Source organism: Drosophila innubila (assembly GCF_004354385.1).
Source record: "Drosophila innubila isolate TH190305 chromosome 2L unlocalized genomic scaffold, UK_Dinn_1.0 4_B_2L, whole genome shotgun sequence".
NCBI classification, from domain to species: Eukaryota; Metazoa; Arthropoda; class Insecta; order Diptera; family Drosophilidae; genus Drosophila; species Drosophila innubila.
Genome location: NW_022995372.1, coordinates 8722470 through 8736709, shown reverse-complemented (window position 1 = coordinate 8736709; position 14240 = coordinate 8722470). Strand labels below are relative to the sequence as shown.

The following is a 14240-nucleotide window of genomic DNA, read 5'->3' as shown; positions in this document are numbered from 1 at the left end:
AATATTAATAGATAACGTTAATTTCCATAAAAACTGTATTATCATATAAACTGTGGTTGTGGTGGTTTTTCGCGATTTGACGGGGTGGAAGAGGGCGTTTCATAAATTTAAAACAAATTTGACCTGCTCCAAAGCATTTGGAGTCTGTGGGTGAAAGCCTCTTATAGTCTCTGAGATCTAGGCGCTCACATGGCTTTATCGACTCGGCTGTTGATGCTGATCAAGAATATATATACTTTATGGGGTCGGAGATGCCTCCTTCTCCCTGTTACATACATTCCACTATGGGGCGTTTGTCAGTTTTTTTTGGCATTAATTACTTACTCATTAACTACGCATGATATTCTGATGCGTTTTTCAAGTGTTATAAATAAACCCAGAAGTATTTTGCAAAAGTGGGCGTGGCACCAATCGATTTACAGAAGCACGTGCCAATAGTTTTGTTCGAATTATGGAGAAATTCGACTTAGTAAATGCTATTGCCACTCAATTTTGTTCGCGTTAGAGAAAATTCGCGTTATAGAAGTTCTAGTTAGGGAAGTTCGACTGTATATAACAAAAACAAAAAAAAGCACACGCATAGGGAAACTCATCATTTGTAAAGAGAATATTGAGCCGAATTGTTAAATTTATATATTTTTAAAACAACAGATTCGCTTATTCAGATTTTAGCTTTGCATATTTTTTGTTCTTTTTGAACTTATACATAATTGGCGACAATTGTTCACACTAAAGCTGCCTAATCACTTTTATTCACTGCGAAATTGGTTAGCATACTATTAAAAGCTATTTTTGTGCTTTGCACGTAATTTGTCTACAAAACTTGAGTCAATTTAATTAACATATTTCTTGGGATGCTCATTCTGTATATCCGCACTTTTATTGTAGGCCATAGAAAATACAGTTTTGTCATAGAGCATGACTTTTCTAGTTACTTTATCTGCACATTTGGCTCTGTTGTTTGTTTTAAAACATCTCATCAAATCGACAAGAAGAATTATTATTTTTAAATGGACAGAGTATCCTATACGGAAAATTTTCGTATTGTATTTATGTATTGGAATTGACCTTTGTAACATCATCAATTTGTAATAAGCCTCTGCAATGCATGAGCAAATATATTGTTCAAAAAACATTTGCGTAAATGACACATGTCTGAATACTTGTTAAAAACCAAAATGTTACCTAGCAGTCTGCAAATAAAATACAGAGCACTTAAATTAAATTGAAATTCGGAGGCACCTTTCATCGATCAGACAGCAACTGGTAAGTGATTGTATTTCTATACGATATCCAAGTTAGAATCTTATTTTTTGAAAAGCCAAATGTCACAGCATAAAAGTCGATGAAAAGCTTGAGGACGAATTACAGACATAAATCTTGCACACAAAGATAACCATATACTTTTACAACGCCCCAAAACAAGTCACAAATAACACAAATTAAACCAAATAAAGATTATTGTTCATTTGATAGGAACATATATGTACATGCTTGTATTTATTTACATGTATACATAACAATACTGTTCATTTAGGTATTTGCTCTTGATTAAAGTGTAGCAAATTGCAAGTGAATTGTTCACAATTGAAGTGTATGCAACGACATGTCGAAGGAGAGAAACAGGCAACGTCTCCAAGCCTGATAAACTGGCTAAGACAGACTCAGCAATAACGGAAGAGTCATCGTTATGACCATCATTATCATGTTCTCTCCTTACATTGTCAAAGACGTTGGATAACAGGCACTTCCGGTTTGCATGCAACTCGAACATCAATGTAGCAGTCGTCTCTGCCTGGTATTGCCTTTGGCAATCAACAGCTATGTTAAAGAAGCCACAACAACAACAATTTTAGCTTGTTATTCCAATGTGTTTGCGCTAGTGACAACTGTGAGTTTCTTCTTCCATACCGTATAATTAATATGACATAAATTTCAAGACTTACACGAGTCGTATGATTATTATTATATCGAGCCCTATTTGCATATAGACGTAAGTGAATTGTGTATATTTTCAAAGATATTGACCTGTCAATTATAACGTAAGCGACAAGCGGCATACGAAACGCGACACACGATTACTCAAAAATACTCTCTCCCGTAAAATTTGCTTATTTATGCAAAAAGGTCTCGATATAATCTCTAAAATATCGTTGGCCTATAGAAAAAAATATATATTTTATATAACGAGTTGACACTAGGAAAAAAATAAATAATTCAAAGAAGAAGTAAAAACATGTACTTGTATAATTTGAAATAATATAACAACTGACATTTTGCATTCCTCTATTAATTGCTACTTGTTATAGTTAATTTACACTGAGGCCGGTAAGCATAAAAGCATTAGTTTAAGGCGAAAGTCGTTTACACTGATAAATAACCGATAAGCCGGTATTTTGAAGTCTAATTGTATAATTATAACGGATCCATCATGCTCGTCCGACGACTAGTTGGTTGCAAAGTTGAATTAATGAGCTATTGACGGTTTACACGGCATCTTTCAAATATTAACTGTCCTTTTTCTGTGGTGGTAAATCGATTTTTAATCAATTCTTAGCCAGGGCTGACCTTTTGCCAAAAAAATCGCCGTTAATGACGACGTTAATGGTACGTTTGAGCCTAGCTGTCACATTTTTTTATGATAAAGGCCTACTTAAGGGCTCTATACTGTTTTTTTTCGTTACGGCGTGATACCAGTCTCAGTGTAAAAAGACTTTTAGCCAAATGTGTTAAATAGCTCTACTCTACACACATTCTAATAAGTTCAAGTCTCACAAGGAATTTGATACAAGCACAAACTGAATACATATAAACAAGCTGATATAATATGAGCTTAAAATTCAACAATTTGTACATTTCTCCACAATTGTTATTTCAATTGTGCTCATTAGACACACACACTACACACCCAACCCATCTGGCATCTGAGACTAAATCCAAGCAAATACATGGACCACTAATTAATTTAGCATTATGTAAGTGTGTTCTGTTGGCAAGTTGTTGTGAAACAATCACATGGTCAAGTTAGGTATGCTAGTAAGTATCTCCTAGTCCAGTTCTCTCAAAAATTTTTATCTTCTTGACTTTAACTTACACCTATTTCAAATAAAACAAATTTAGAAATTTCAATAATAACCTGGCTTTACATATAATATTTGTTGATATTCGAGGAAAGTTTCAAACATACATTGACTTACATATTCATTTAAATAATACAATAACATATATTTAGATATTCGTCATCGAAAATAAAACATTTACATTATAAGCGGAATATATAATCATAAATTTTGAATGACAATGGATATTTAAAATTAAAAATTAATTAGGCAATTTTCTAATTATTCAAAAGTCTTGGGAACTCATGCCGTTCACAGGCATGGTTGCATAAGTAAGCACGTATATATGTCTTTCAAATTGAAATACTTTTCTTAATATTTGGGTTGCTTGGGCTTGCGGCGCGGGGGTCGGACCCCTTGACGAAATGGAGATTCATCGCAATCCCCCAGACTAGAGGAGCTTTCTCTTCCTAGCAATTGTTTTAATAATTGTTTCTGCTCCTCAAACTCATTGAAAAGCAATTGAAACTGATCTGCAATTGAAAAATTTCACAGTTATAACAAGAATAATTAATAAATGTATGAACTACCCGATAATATGGTCATTTCCTGTTTCATTGTTTCTAAAATTAATAAATAAAATATATAAATATCACAATGAGACCATATTATATATTTGCTATAAAATACCTCTAATATGTGTCAGTAATTTCTCGTTATCCATACAGGCGTCGCAGTGAATACTCGATTTCGTGCTATCTCCTACCATATCTCTTAAAGATATTTAATGAAAATATAATATTAGTGCAAATAAATAGAAATATATAATTTAAAATATTTTTAACTATATTAAAAATTTTATAATTCTTATACGCTCGTTACAAAAATTATATAATTTTGCACTGAAATTTTTGATGATTCATAATAGTTTATAGTTTATTTTTTATGATTTACATTATACTTCCATCAGCATTTACACAAACTTCTTATGGTCTTGTAACAGTGAATCATTTAGTTTAAAATTAAATATATTAGTAAAATTATGTTAGTATAACTACTCTAATGTTTTGATCGCTCAGCAAATCAATGGAGCCCAAACAGCAAAGCTCTTGACATTTAATACTATTTAGAAGGGAAGAATGTCGTCTTCCTCAAGTTAAATGCCAATTTAATGATTGTCTATATTGGTTATATGCCTCTGGTCCTAAAGTCTTAGGTAAGGCATGTTAAACATTCATTGAGCTCGACTGTGCTTGGGTTCCTTAATGCTTAATACTATCTTGAATTCAAAACATAGCAAATGAGTTGCATGTCTCTGGATTATACCATAAAACACTATTTATAAAAGTTTAAAAATCAGAGATATCTCGTCTGGGAGATACCTTAAATATTATGCCCAAACCTCATAATGAAAGAATAATATTAAGAATGTAGTATAATATTTATAAATATGCAAGAAAATATATTTATAAATATTTCGCCGCTCGCATTTGCTCCCGATCGAATAGAATCTGATCGGTACCCAGGGAACACCACGGGAAGGCCATCACAATTGTAATGGGGTCACATATTTGTGACCTACGAGTCGACTTGAGCTGCTCAAAAGCAGCTCCCAAGTTCCCCAATACCTAAAAAATTTAAGGCTTTTATTTACAATTTAATTTAATTATGAAACTAACAATAAAATGTGAGTCAAGTAGATTAGCTGTCAGTGTTTTAATTTAATCAATAGCCACAAAAAAAAATATAGTTTAAAAAATTTTTTTACTCCTTTAATTTTAATCCTTTTTAATAATAAATGTAACAAAACTTTTATTAGAAAATAGTCTATGCCGTTTTTTTTAGTTTTTTGTTATAAAATTTCTTTAATACATTACATTTAGCTATAATATGTCTAAAAAGTCAGCACTGTAGTCAAAAAAAAATGAACAAAAGAGACAGCATTTGTGCCATTGAAACTTTGGCAGGCTAATAATAATCCGCTGCACTTTTGTAAAATCAAGGGATTTTGAACGGCTTGTTTTTATATTTCTTTTAAATAAATAGTTGCAAAAATTGGCACAGGTGCAGGTGTACACTAACACATGTATGATCACAGTGATCACTAGAAAATTAACATTGTCCAGTTGCTTAGTTAGTATTAAAATTTAATGAAAGTTTTAGACAGTTTATTAAAATAAATTATATAACAATTAATTTTTGATTAGTAATGAAATGTAAAATTGCCTTTCTAATAAAGTATCCACCGAATTAATTATTTAACCACAACACGCACGAAAGTAATAAACGTTAAATATATTCGTTATAAAAAGTGTGTCAATTAATTTTGAAAAATAACAACAAAAAAAGAAAAAAACTTTATAAATGACGAATAGTTTAGAAAAATATAAATGCGTTTAAGAATTTGCAACCGTTCGATCGAAACGCACGAATTGAATTAAAAGATTCAAATTGGCGAGAAATATAATTATCTGTAATGCATTCGAAAAGAGACAGTGAGAAAAGGAGAGAGAGAAGAGAGAGCACAACACACAAGAAAGGCTCGTACACTTTAAATAAAACAGTCACACAATCACTTACCATATAAATAACACTCGCTGTAAAGGTGTAGAAAAAAAATGTTTTTTATTTATTTATTTATATACAGCTAACTATAATATAAATTACAATTATGAACTTAATTATAGAGTACTGGCTGCTGAGGCCTTCTAGACATAACAAAACATATTTTTTAAAGGCAGAAAATTGTATATATCTTAGAAGTTTATAAAGATACCAATATAAGAAAACGTAGGAACTTGAATAACACATTTAAGCTCAAGTTTTTTAATGTTCCTATTAATAACTATATTAGATTTTCTCTACGCACATGTACTCAAAAACAATCCATAATAAAAGAAAAATCTTTTGAAAAGTGAAACATAATCCATTACATTTACTTAAATACTTGAGTTTATGAATTTAAGAGGAATGCTTAAAAAATTGGAAATTGAGTTGTCGAGAGAGAGCGCCAAAAAAAAGCTTCACAAAAAAGATAAACGGTGGCGACAAGCAAAACAATCTTCGCAAAAGACAGACAGAAGGTAGCGCCAAGAAGTAGAAGAAGTTAAAATAAAAAAATCCTATTTTGGGAATTTACACTTATTGGGAAACTTATTGTTAGGGGCAGCTGTGTAAGGTAAATATTATTCGCCTGGGGCGCTTTACAGAGATCCACAGTGGTGAATTTCATTCTACGTAAATTGTTCAAGTGTTACTGAGACGCCACCTTATATCTTTTTCGCGAAGCTTTTTAGGCGCCACCTCTTGTCTGTTTTGCAAAGCTTCTTGTGGCGCCAGCTTTTGTCTGTTTTGCGATGCTGTATTTGGCACTCTCATTTGACAACTCTGGCAACTTTGAAAATTTTCTGCCTTTTTTGTTTGCTGTTTTTGCGGAGTGTTTATTTAATAGTTTGAATGGTTTAATAATGTATTTAAAAAAAATGGGAAAGAATAGGCTCGGAATATTATTATAATTATGAGCACGCTACATGCTACTTAAAGTATTAAAGCATTTTCAGTGTCATTTCAAGAATAAACAGAACAGGTAAAACTCGTTCATCCCTCACTTTAAAAAATTTTTTTTTAAATATTATTTATTTTAATATTATCGTTATAAAATTATTGTACCCGAGGGCGCCACCAATAAAAAAAAAGGCTGTTAACGATGAACAACACAATTTTTAAGGTGTAATAGAGAAAGAGAGGTGGAGAGCAACAGCTAAAAATGTTGAACTGAAAGATACCCTGTAATTTGCTCTTATTAATAAATTTTTTAAATTTAAAAGGTTTTTCGTGTGAAATAGGAGTTTTTTATTTTTTTTAAATAATTTTCAAGGATTTAAATATGTATTCATATACTATTATATATTCGTCGTTTTATTGCTGGTTAGCTGGCTCGAGGTGTTGATGCTTAAAATGTGCAGATGTGAACTCTGCAAGGATGCCAGGGTTTAGTGAGAGCCCCAAATTAAATGTAAAAATGCTAAAAACATTATACAGTTCGAAATATCGTGGAAAAAACTAAGATGAAGAATCAAAAATTGTTCTATAATTATTTTTTCTTTTTACATTTATTTAATTTCAAGCTTGTTTACAATCAGTGAAAGTGCAACTCGTCTCGTCTCAGTTTTCAAATTGACAAGTAATTTTTATTATTTATTTCTTTTTTCCACCAAGCATCACGTTTTGCCAAGTGTAACAAAATCTTTTAGGTATCCAAAACAGAGCTCCATTAAGGGCAATTAGAACTTGTCCGCCCCTCTTTTCATAGACGCATTGAAATTGATCAGATGTTTACCGAGAATGTAACAAAACCAAATGGTTTAAACAAAAAAAGTCAACAAATGCTGTTGTTGTTTTTAGTACTTTTGTCGTGCCATAGGAGGGCATTAGTTACATAGTCTTATCAAAAGGAACCCCGATTAACTTCCCACTTAAGGTCCCTAAATAAGTAAGGTCCCTAAATTAGCAAACGAGTAAAAGTTAAACGGGGCAAGTTACATGTAACATTAAATGTAAACAAGCACTAACAACAAAATCAACAGCAAGAACAACGCCAAAAGTAAATAAATATGAAAATAAGAATGAAAATATAAATGAAATCAAAAACAAAATGCAAGCCGAGTGAAAAAACAACAGCAAAAAGTTTATGGCAAAACAACACTGAACGTTGCCAATGAGACTGCTCGACCATGCGATACTCTGGAGTCAGCTTTTGAGAAGCATAAGTAAACTTTAATAAACATATTGTAATTATACTTAAACATATAATAAAGTAGTGGAATAGACTCGGTATATAACTTATATAATCGGACATGCCTCATTATTGTCTGTTAGATAAATTCGCCCACAATTCTATTCTTATTTGGTTTTAAATTCCCCGAGCCGTATAAATAAATACCATTATAAATTTTATACATTTTAGATATTTTACTACATATTTAATTATTTTAGTTTATATTTGAAACACTTAAAATATAATCATGATTCGTAATCTAAATTCTATACAAAGAATGGAATTTTTGTAATAAATAATTCAATAGGTGTATTTCATAGAATGAATCACAGGCTCGAACCATAACTGTGGAATTAAAATTTAGAAGGCTTTCAGTCTTCGAGGTATTTAAAAGGATCGTATATGCCTCCTGCTGACATTCGCAGTGATATATAACCATCCAATTTACTAGCAGGGTATAATAAAAAAATAAAAAAAATTGATAAGTTCGGCGATCACGTAGCGAACGAAAGCAAAGACCAAACAGAGCATTAAACAGACAGCCGGACAGCCAAACGACGGATGATCAGAGACGTTCTAATGAGAAAGCTGACCAGAAACTCTGATTTTTGGGCAACCGAAAACCCCAAAAACTTGGGTGGCAGATTAGATAAGGGGTTGGCGTGTGGGAGGGGAAAGTCGTCTCAGTTGCCAGAAAGTGAGAGCCAAGAGTTTGAGCTGCATTCGAGCTGCATGCGAACAGCATTCGGTATCTGACAGATACGTGTGCCAAGCAACCAACTTGAGAGGGCACAAAACAAAAGCCAAACGCTGACCGAGCAGTGGCAACATTTCCATGGAAAGTGCCAAACCGCCAACAACTTCATCGATGCTGCTGCTGCCAATGTTGCTACTATGGATGCTGCTCTGTGGCCCAGCAATTGGGTAAGTTGTACAAGCTGAAAGCCACACAAAATAAAACTTAAAATTGCTAATTGATGTCAGTACTCCAATGGCCAAGCGAGAGCTGCAAATGCTTGAAATGATGCGGAATATTCTTGGAGTGGATAGCTCGGATCTGGGAGGACGTAGTCAACGTTCAAGTCCCATGTTGTATGCCGCCTCGGTGCCCTGTGAGGACAGTCTGCCCGAAGACTCAAGCGACAGTCTCAATTTTTTCGATGAGGATCTGGATGATAGCGAAGAATGCGGAGATTTTGGAAGACCCTGTGAATCGGCCAAAGAAGTGCCAACTGAACTGGAACCTTGTCCCCGTCCCATGGTGCCAATGGATCATCCGTGCTTTGTCCGTGTAATTGTGTTACGTACGCCTCTTTTACGTCACGATCCCTGCACAAATTTTACCTTGGCCGTTCAGTCAACATCAACAACGACTACGACAACGAGTCCGAAACCGAAGCCGAAGAGTAGAAAATGTAAGCCAAAGAAGGCTAAACCCAAACCGGAGTCTCGAATGGCCAACAGCGATAACACGACAAGTCCGGCAACAACCACCATAATCACCACCACAGCACAGACAGAAGCGGAAACCAGCGTAGAATCCACAACAACAGTGCAAACTACAACAAGTCAAGAGTCAGAAAACAACACAACAATGATGAGCACAACAACTGAAGAAGATTCAACCACAATGGAGATAACAACTACAACAACAGCAACACCACAACCATCTTCAACTACAACTACAACAACCAGACCAACTCTGAAAATAGAATCACCACACACAATGAGAAACGTAAGTGCTGCCTATATGAAAAGTCAACTAAAGTCCCTCAGGAGCAGACGTCGCAAGACTGGAAAAAGACGTCCAAGTGTTCCGGATACGCCAAAAATTAAATTGGATGGCGCAATGCAGTCCAGTGATGCACTTCCGGTATTTCGAAGCACTGAAGTGGGTGAGTTAAGATCACGGAAGGAAACAACAACAAAAGCAAATGAAGTGGAGACAACAACACCCGACTGCGTGGAAGATACAAGTGAAATGGAAATCAATATGGATAGAAAAGCCAATGACGGTAATGAAACTGAAGGTAGGTCAACACTTTAGAAATTCAACCTCAATTTACCCGATATCATATAAGAATTATGTAAAATATGTGAATACCAAAAATGGGGGAAAAGAATTGTGTAATTGGGAACTAAAAATTAGGATAACAAAATAAGATTTATTTAATTAGCGAAGTAAAGTAAGGGGAATAAATAAATAACAAGGAATAAATTCAGAAATAAAGTATGCAGTATAAATAATATTCTTGATTTCGGTCTTTGCAGGAGGATTCATTTCGATTTTTATCGAAAGTATAGCAATAACAGTTCGGATTAGCTAAACCAAGCACATTTTTTATTTAGTAAACTTCTCTAAATTCCTTGAATTGTATTTTTAGTTTTTAATACCTACAAAATTCTTCGGAATTTGTATTATATCCCAACAGAATTATCATCAAGTAGCGATGACTGTGAGGATGCCGAGGATCAGGATACGAATCTGTGTCCACAGTTCTCAGCGCCCGAGGAGCCAGGTGAGATAACAGAGAGTTTGCAGATTGTTGTCATGATAATTAACTACAATTTGAATAATTTTCAGCAAACATGAGACTTCTGCCGGCATCGCGTTATCGGAAACCCGTCAAGAACTATGTGGAACCCATTCTATACGAAGGACAGTTCGCCAAGCCACGACAACGCATTGGCATGTTGCCTCCTCAGAGACGAGATTATTATGTGAGCAACAAACAGATAATGCCCCGACCTAGACCCAAATACAGAGAACCATTGCCCCACTCGATCTATATGAACAACATCGTGAGGGGAGTGAAATGCAGCGATGAAGTGGGGGGACATCCACATCCACATCCATTGCAGGGAAGACGCTATCGAAATGGAAAACCAACACCGCCACAACGCATCTGGATGGGCAGACGGCATGTGCCTGGATATGCTCCAGCTCAAGGATCACAGCCCCCAAGTCATGGTCATGTTCGTGAGCGATCTAATCCACTTTATGGGCTCAGCTCCGCAGAGGATCTGGACTCTTTTGGTCATGACAGTGATCAGTATTATGATGATGGTTCCGCTGAACTTCACGCCTGGTCACATGAGCAACATTCACAAACATCGTCTCCTACTGTGGATCCTTGTCAGGCTGAGCATAACCAAGAGAGAGAAAGGGAGAGAGCAAGAGAACGTGAACGAGAGAGGGAAAGAAAAAGGGAGAGGGAAAGGAAGAGCGATAGGGAGAGAGACAATGATCATCACTTGGACTATCCACAACCTTTATCTCCACGTTTCTTTACCTAGCCGTATAATTAGCATAAGACAATGACATAACCAAGCACCCAGTAGCACCATAATAAGGAACTGCACCACCAATCACTAGTTATCAAAATAATTTCATAACAGGGTATTTAAAGCGGAAAAATGAAATCATAATTTTATCATAAAATAAAAAGTTTATAAAATTTGTATATTACCTGAAACTCTAATTTGAAAATTTTATATGTAACACTGTTCTTTACTTCAAAAATAAAAGATTTTTGTAGAAATATTTACAAGTTTGTTAATTAGCAGAACACTAAGAAATTTGTGCAATTTGTTTGCTGTCAAATGATGATTCATCCATCAACACCCACAAACAGCACAAAAATATCTGTCAAGCTGGTGATTAGAAAACTTCAAAGCTGTGATGAATCCAAATGTGATTGGGACTGCATACGTCGGCATTAGAAATTCAATTGCTTTATAAGTAGCATTTGAACTGCTCAATCTATGAGCTTTCATGTATCCACTTGTCAGTCAATGAGAGTCCGGCACGCGCTTTTAATGACTATTCTTGGCATAATAGCACAAACTGGGTGGTCACCTGATAATTGAGTTTTCCAATGTGCCTGACACACTTACATATACAAATTGTTGAGGCTTAATGATATGACCAGGGCTGTGATTGATGAGTGACCAACAACTGCTCATTACGAGGAAAGCTAACTGATTTTACAAGCACACATCTCATGCAAAACAGTAAAGCATCCATTTTTAAAATTCCTAATGATTACCATTACATGGTTAAAGTCAACCCTTTAATTGTTTGCTGCGCTAAATGAAACGGAAAATATTTTCTAATATTTTATTTTATATCATACAAAATGACTTTTTCCATTAGGTAAATAAAAAATTACACCAGAAACACATTCAAAATTAGAGTTGAAAATTTAAATTACAGTTATATCCTTACACAGTATTTATTCACAGCTTCAAAATCTGCTTAAAATGTTATTTACTTTAAATAAAAATTTAATGCAATAAAAATACTTAGTATATTTGTATGCTACAAATTTACAAAAAAAAATTATCTGAATTATTTTATAACTTCGTGCTGCTTTCGTCAATAGCGCAAACTGCCGTCCGCAGTGATTTCTTTAAAATCACTATCTATTCTTCAGGGGTTTTTGAATTTTTTTTATGAGCTTAGTCAAATTAAATAATTCTTTTTAATTATATGTATTTTTCATATCTTAAAATGTTGGGTTACAACTTTTGTTATCAGTTGCCCACTTGCACTTGCTTGTGCCGTATACCCTATTGTTTATGATGTTGCGCAGCTCGTAACAACATATGACATATCGTACAAGAAATACATTCATATCACATCACTGAAAAAATCAAAAGAGCGAGCCCCAAAGGAGTTGCTCCAAAAGAACAAAATGAAAACAAATTACAGTTGCCCTCGCTCTCCATTTCCCCGCCATCACATCTAACGGTTAATTCTCTCTTTATCTTAGCTCCCACTCTCTCCCCTTATCACTGGCATTGCAAATGTCAATGGTACCGAAAGGAAGCCGTGTGATTGTTGCGACGGCGCGCAGGAGAGTGTTGCCAAAGTATTGAGAAAGAGAGCAATAACGGGAAAGCGAGAGAGCGAGAGAGCGAGAGAGAGGCTATGGGCAAGCCGAGTGTAGGCCTATGGGCCAATGTGTACTGATTTTCAGGTTCTACTGGCTCGTGGCACAGTGCGGACGTGTTTTCAGCGCGGTCGGAAAAACCTGCACGAAACCTTATAGCTGAGAAAATTGCAAAGAAAAGCCGTTTACCACAAAAAAAAACACCAACAAAAAGTCAATCAATTAAAACGAAGGAACCTAATGCAATGCAACAGAGCCAATTAAATTCTTGTTAAGTTTTGTGCATAACTCAATCTGTGTGTGAGTGTTTCTAAGTGTGTGTGTCTACCTAGAGTAAAATTAAGCCCAATCAACCTAAAATTAAACGTAAATAACCTAAACCTTAAGCCGTACCCTCAAAATACTGCATTTAAAACGAATGTATCATCTTTTAGCCAAATACTAATCCCAAATTTTAGTAAGTGTGTATTGGCCATTTATGTTAATCAGCCAAGCTAACTGGCAAAGCAATGCAAAAGCTGTGAACCAACAGCAGAAGAAGCGAAAGCAGCAAATAACTAAATCCAAAATCAATAAAATTTTAAAAATAAATTCCAGCATCTCCCATAGCCAATACCTAAATAATTAATGCTTAAATATTTCGGAAGTCACTTAATTGAAAAAGCAAACACTGCCCCACATAACGAGCTACAATTCAACTCGATTCCAATCAAACCACCGTTTCAAAATCTAAATCTAAACATAAATACCAAATGAGGAGCATTTAAAAGGGACAACAAGGACAGCAGCATCAGCTTCAACCAAAGCAGCAACTAACTGGGTCAGTAAACGGCAGCTACAGTTGCCAAGCATTCTACCTACTTTACCACCCTCCTGGCGAGGGCTTCCTGCCAACCACAGAAAGTTACTTTCAGCTCACAGTCAAGTCTGGGGGCATAGAAAAAACTTTTTACTTTTATTCGACAATTCTTTTTGTTGTTGATTCTCATTATTATAGCACCACTTGAGTTGGAATCTACCACATTTAATCTTCATTTCAGGAGTAGTCTAAAGTTAAAACTTTAGTAGCACACCATAAAAATCTTCAATTTGAATTTTAAAGAACAGAAAATTTATTTAAATAAAAGCACATTTATTACAGTATGGTATCAAAGGAAATTATTCATTTATTCTTCATTGATTCTTTATTAAAAATATGTATGTTAAAAGCTTCAAAAATTTATAAGTATGTTATTACTAACGAAACTGAATCAGTAAAATCATTTAAGTTTTTAAAGCCATAAACTCACACTTTGTTCAGAATTTAAATCACAGAACTCTTTTACAACTAAAAAAAAATTTTTTTTTCATTTTTGCAATTTGGGGACACTATATTTACAGTTGAAACATTTGTGAATTTAAAAACTGTATACTATATAACGTTTAATTTATATTTAAAAAAGTTAACCATATTTTAATAATATGCATTTAAGTTTGGTTTTGAATTCACCTACTGTGCAGTTAACGGTG

The 14240-nt window shown here is 34.4% G+C and overlaps 1 protein-coding gene across 1 annotated transcript; it reads left to right on the top strand.

The window, feature by feature from the left end:
• Positions 1–8827: 8827 nt before the first annotated feature.
• LOC117779764 lies at positions 8828–11010 on the top strand (the record flags this gene model as incomplete). Its single annotated transcript, XM_034616069.1, has 4 exons — positions 8828–9481; positions 9605–9866; positions 10269–10355; positions 10421–11010. Coding segments are annotated over exons 1-4 (1593 nt in total), but the record flags the coding sequence as incomplete, so codon positions are not given.
• Between the last annotated feature and the right edge of the window lie 3230 nt (positions 11011–14240).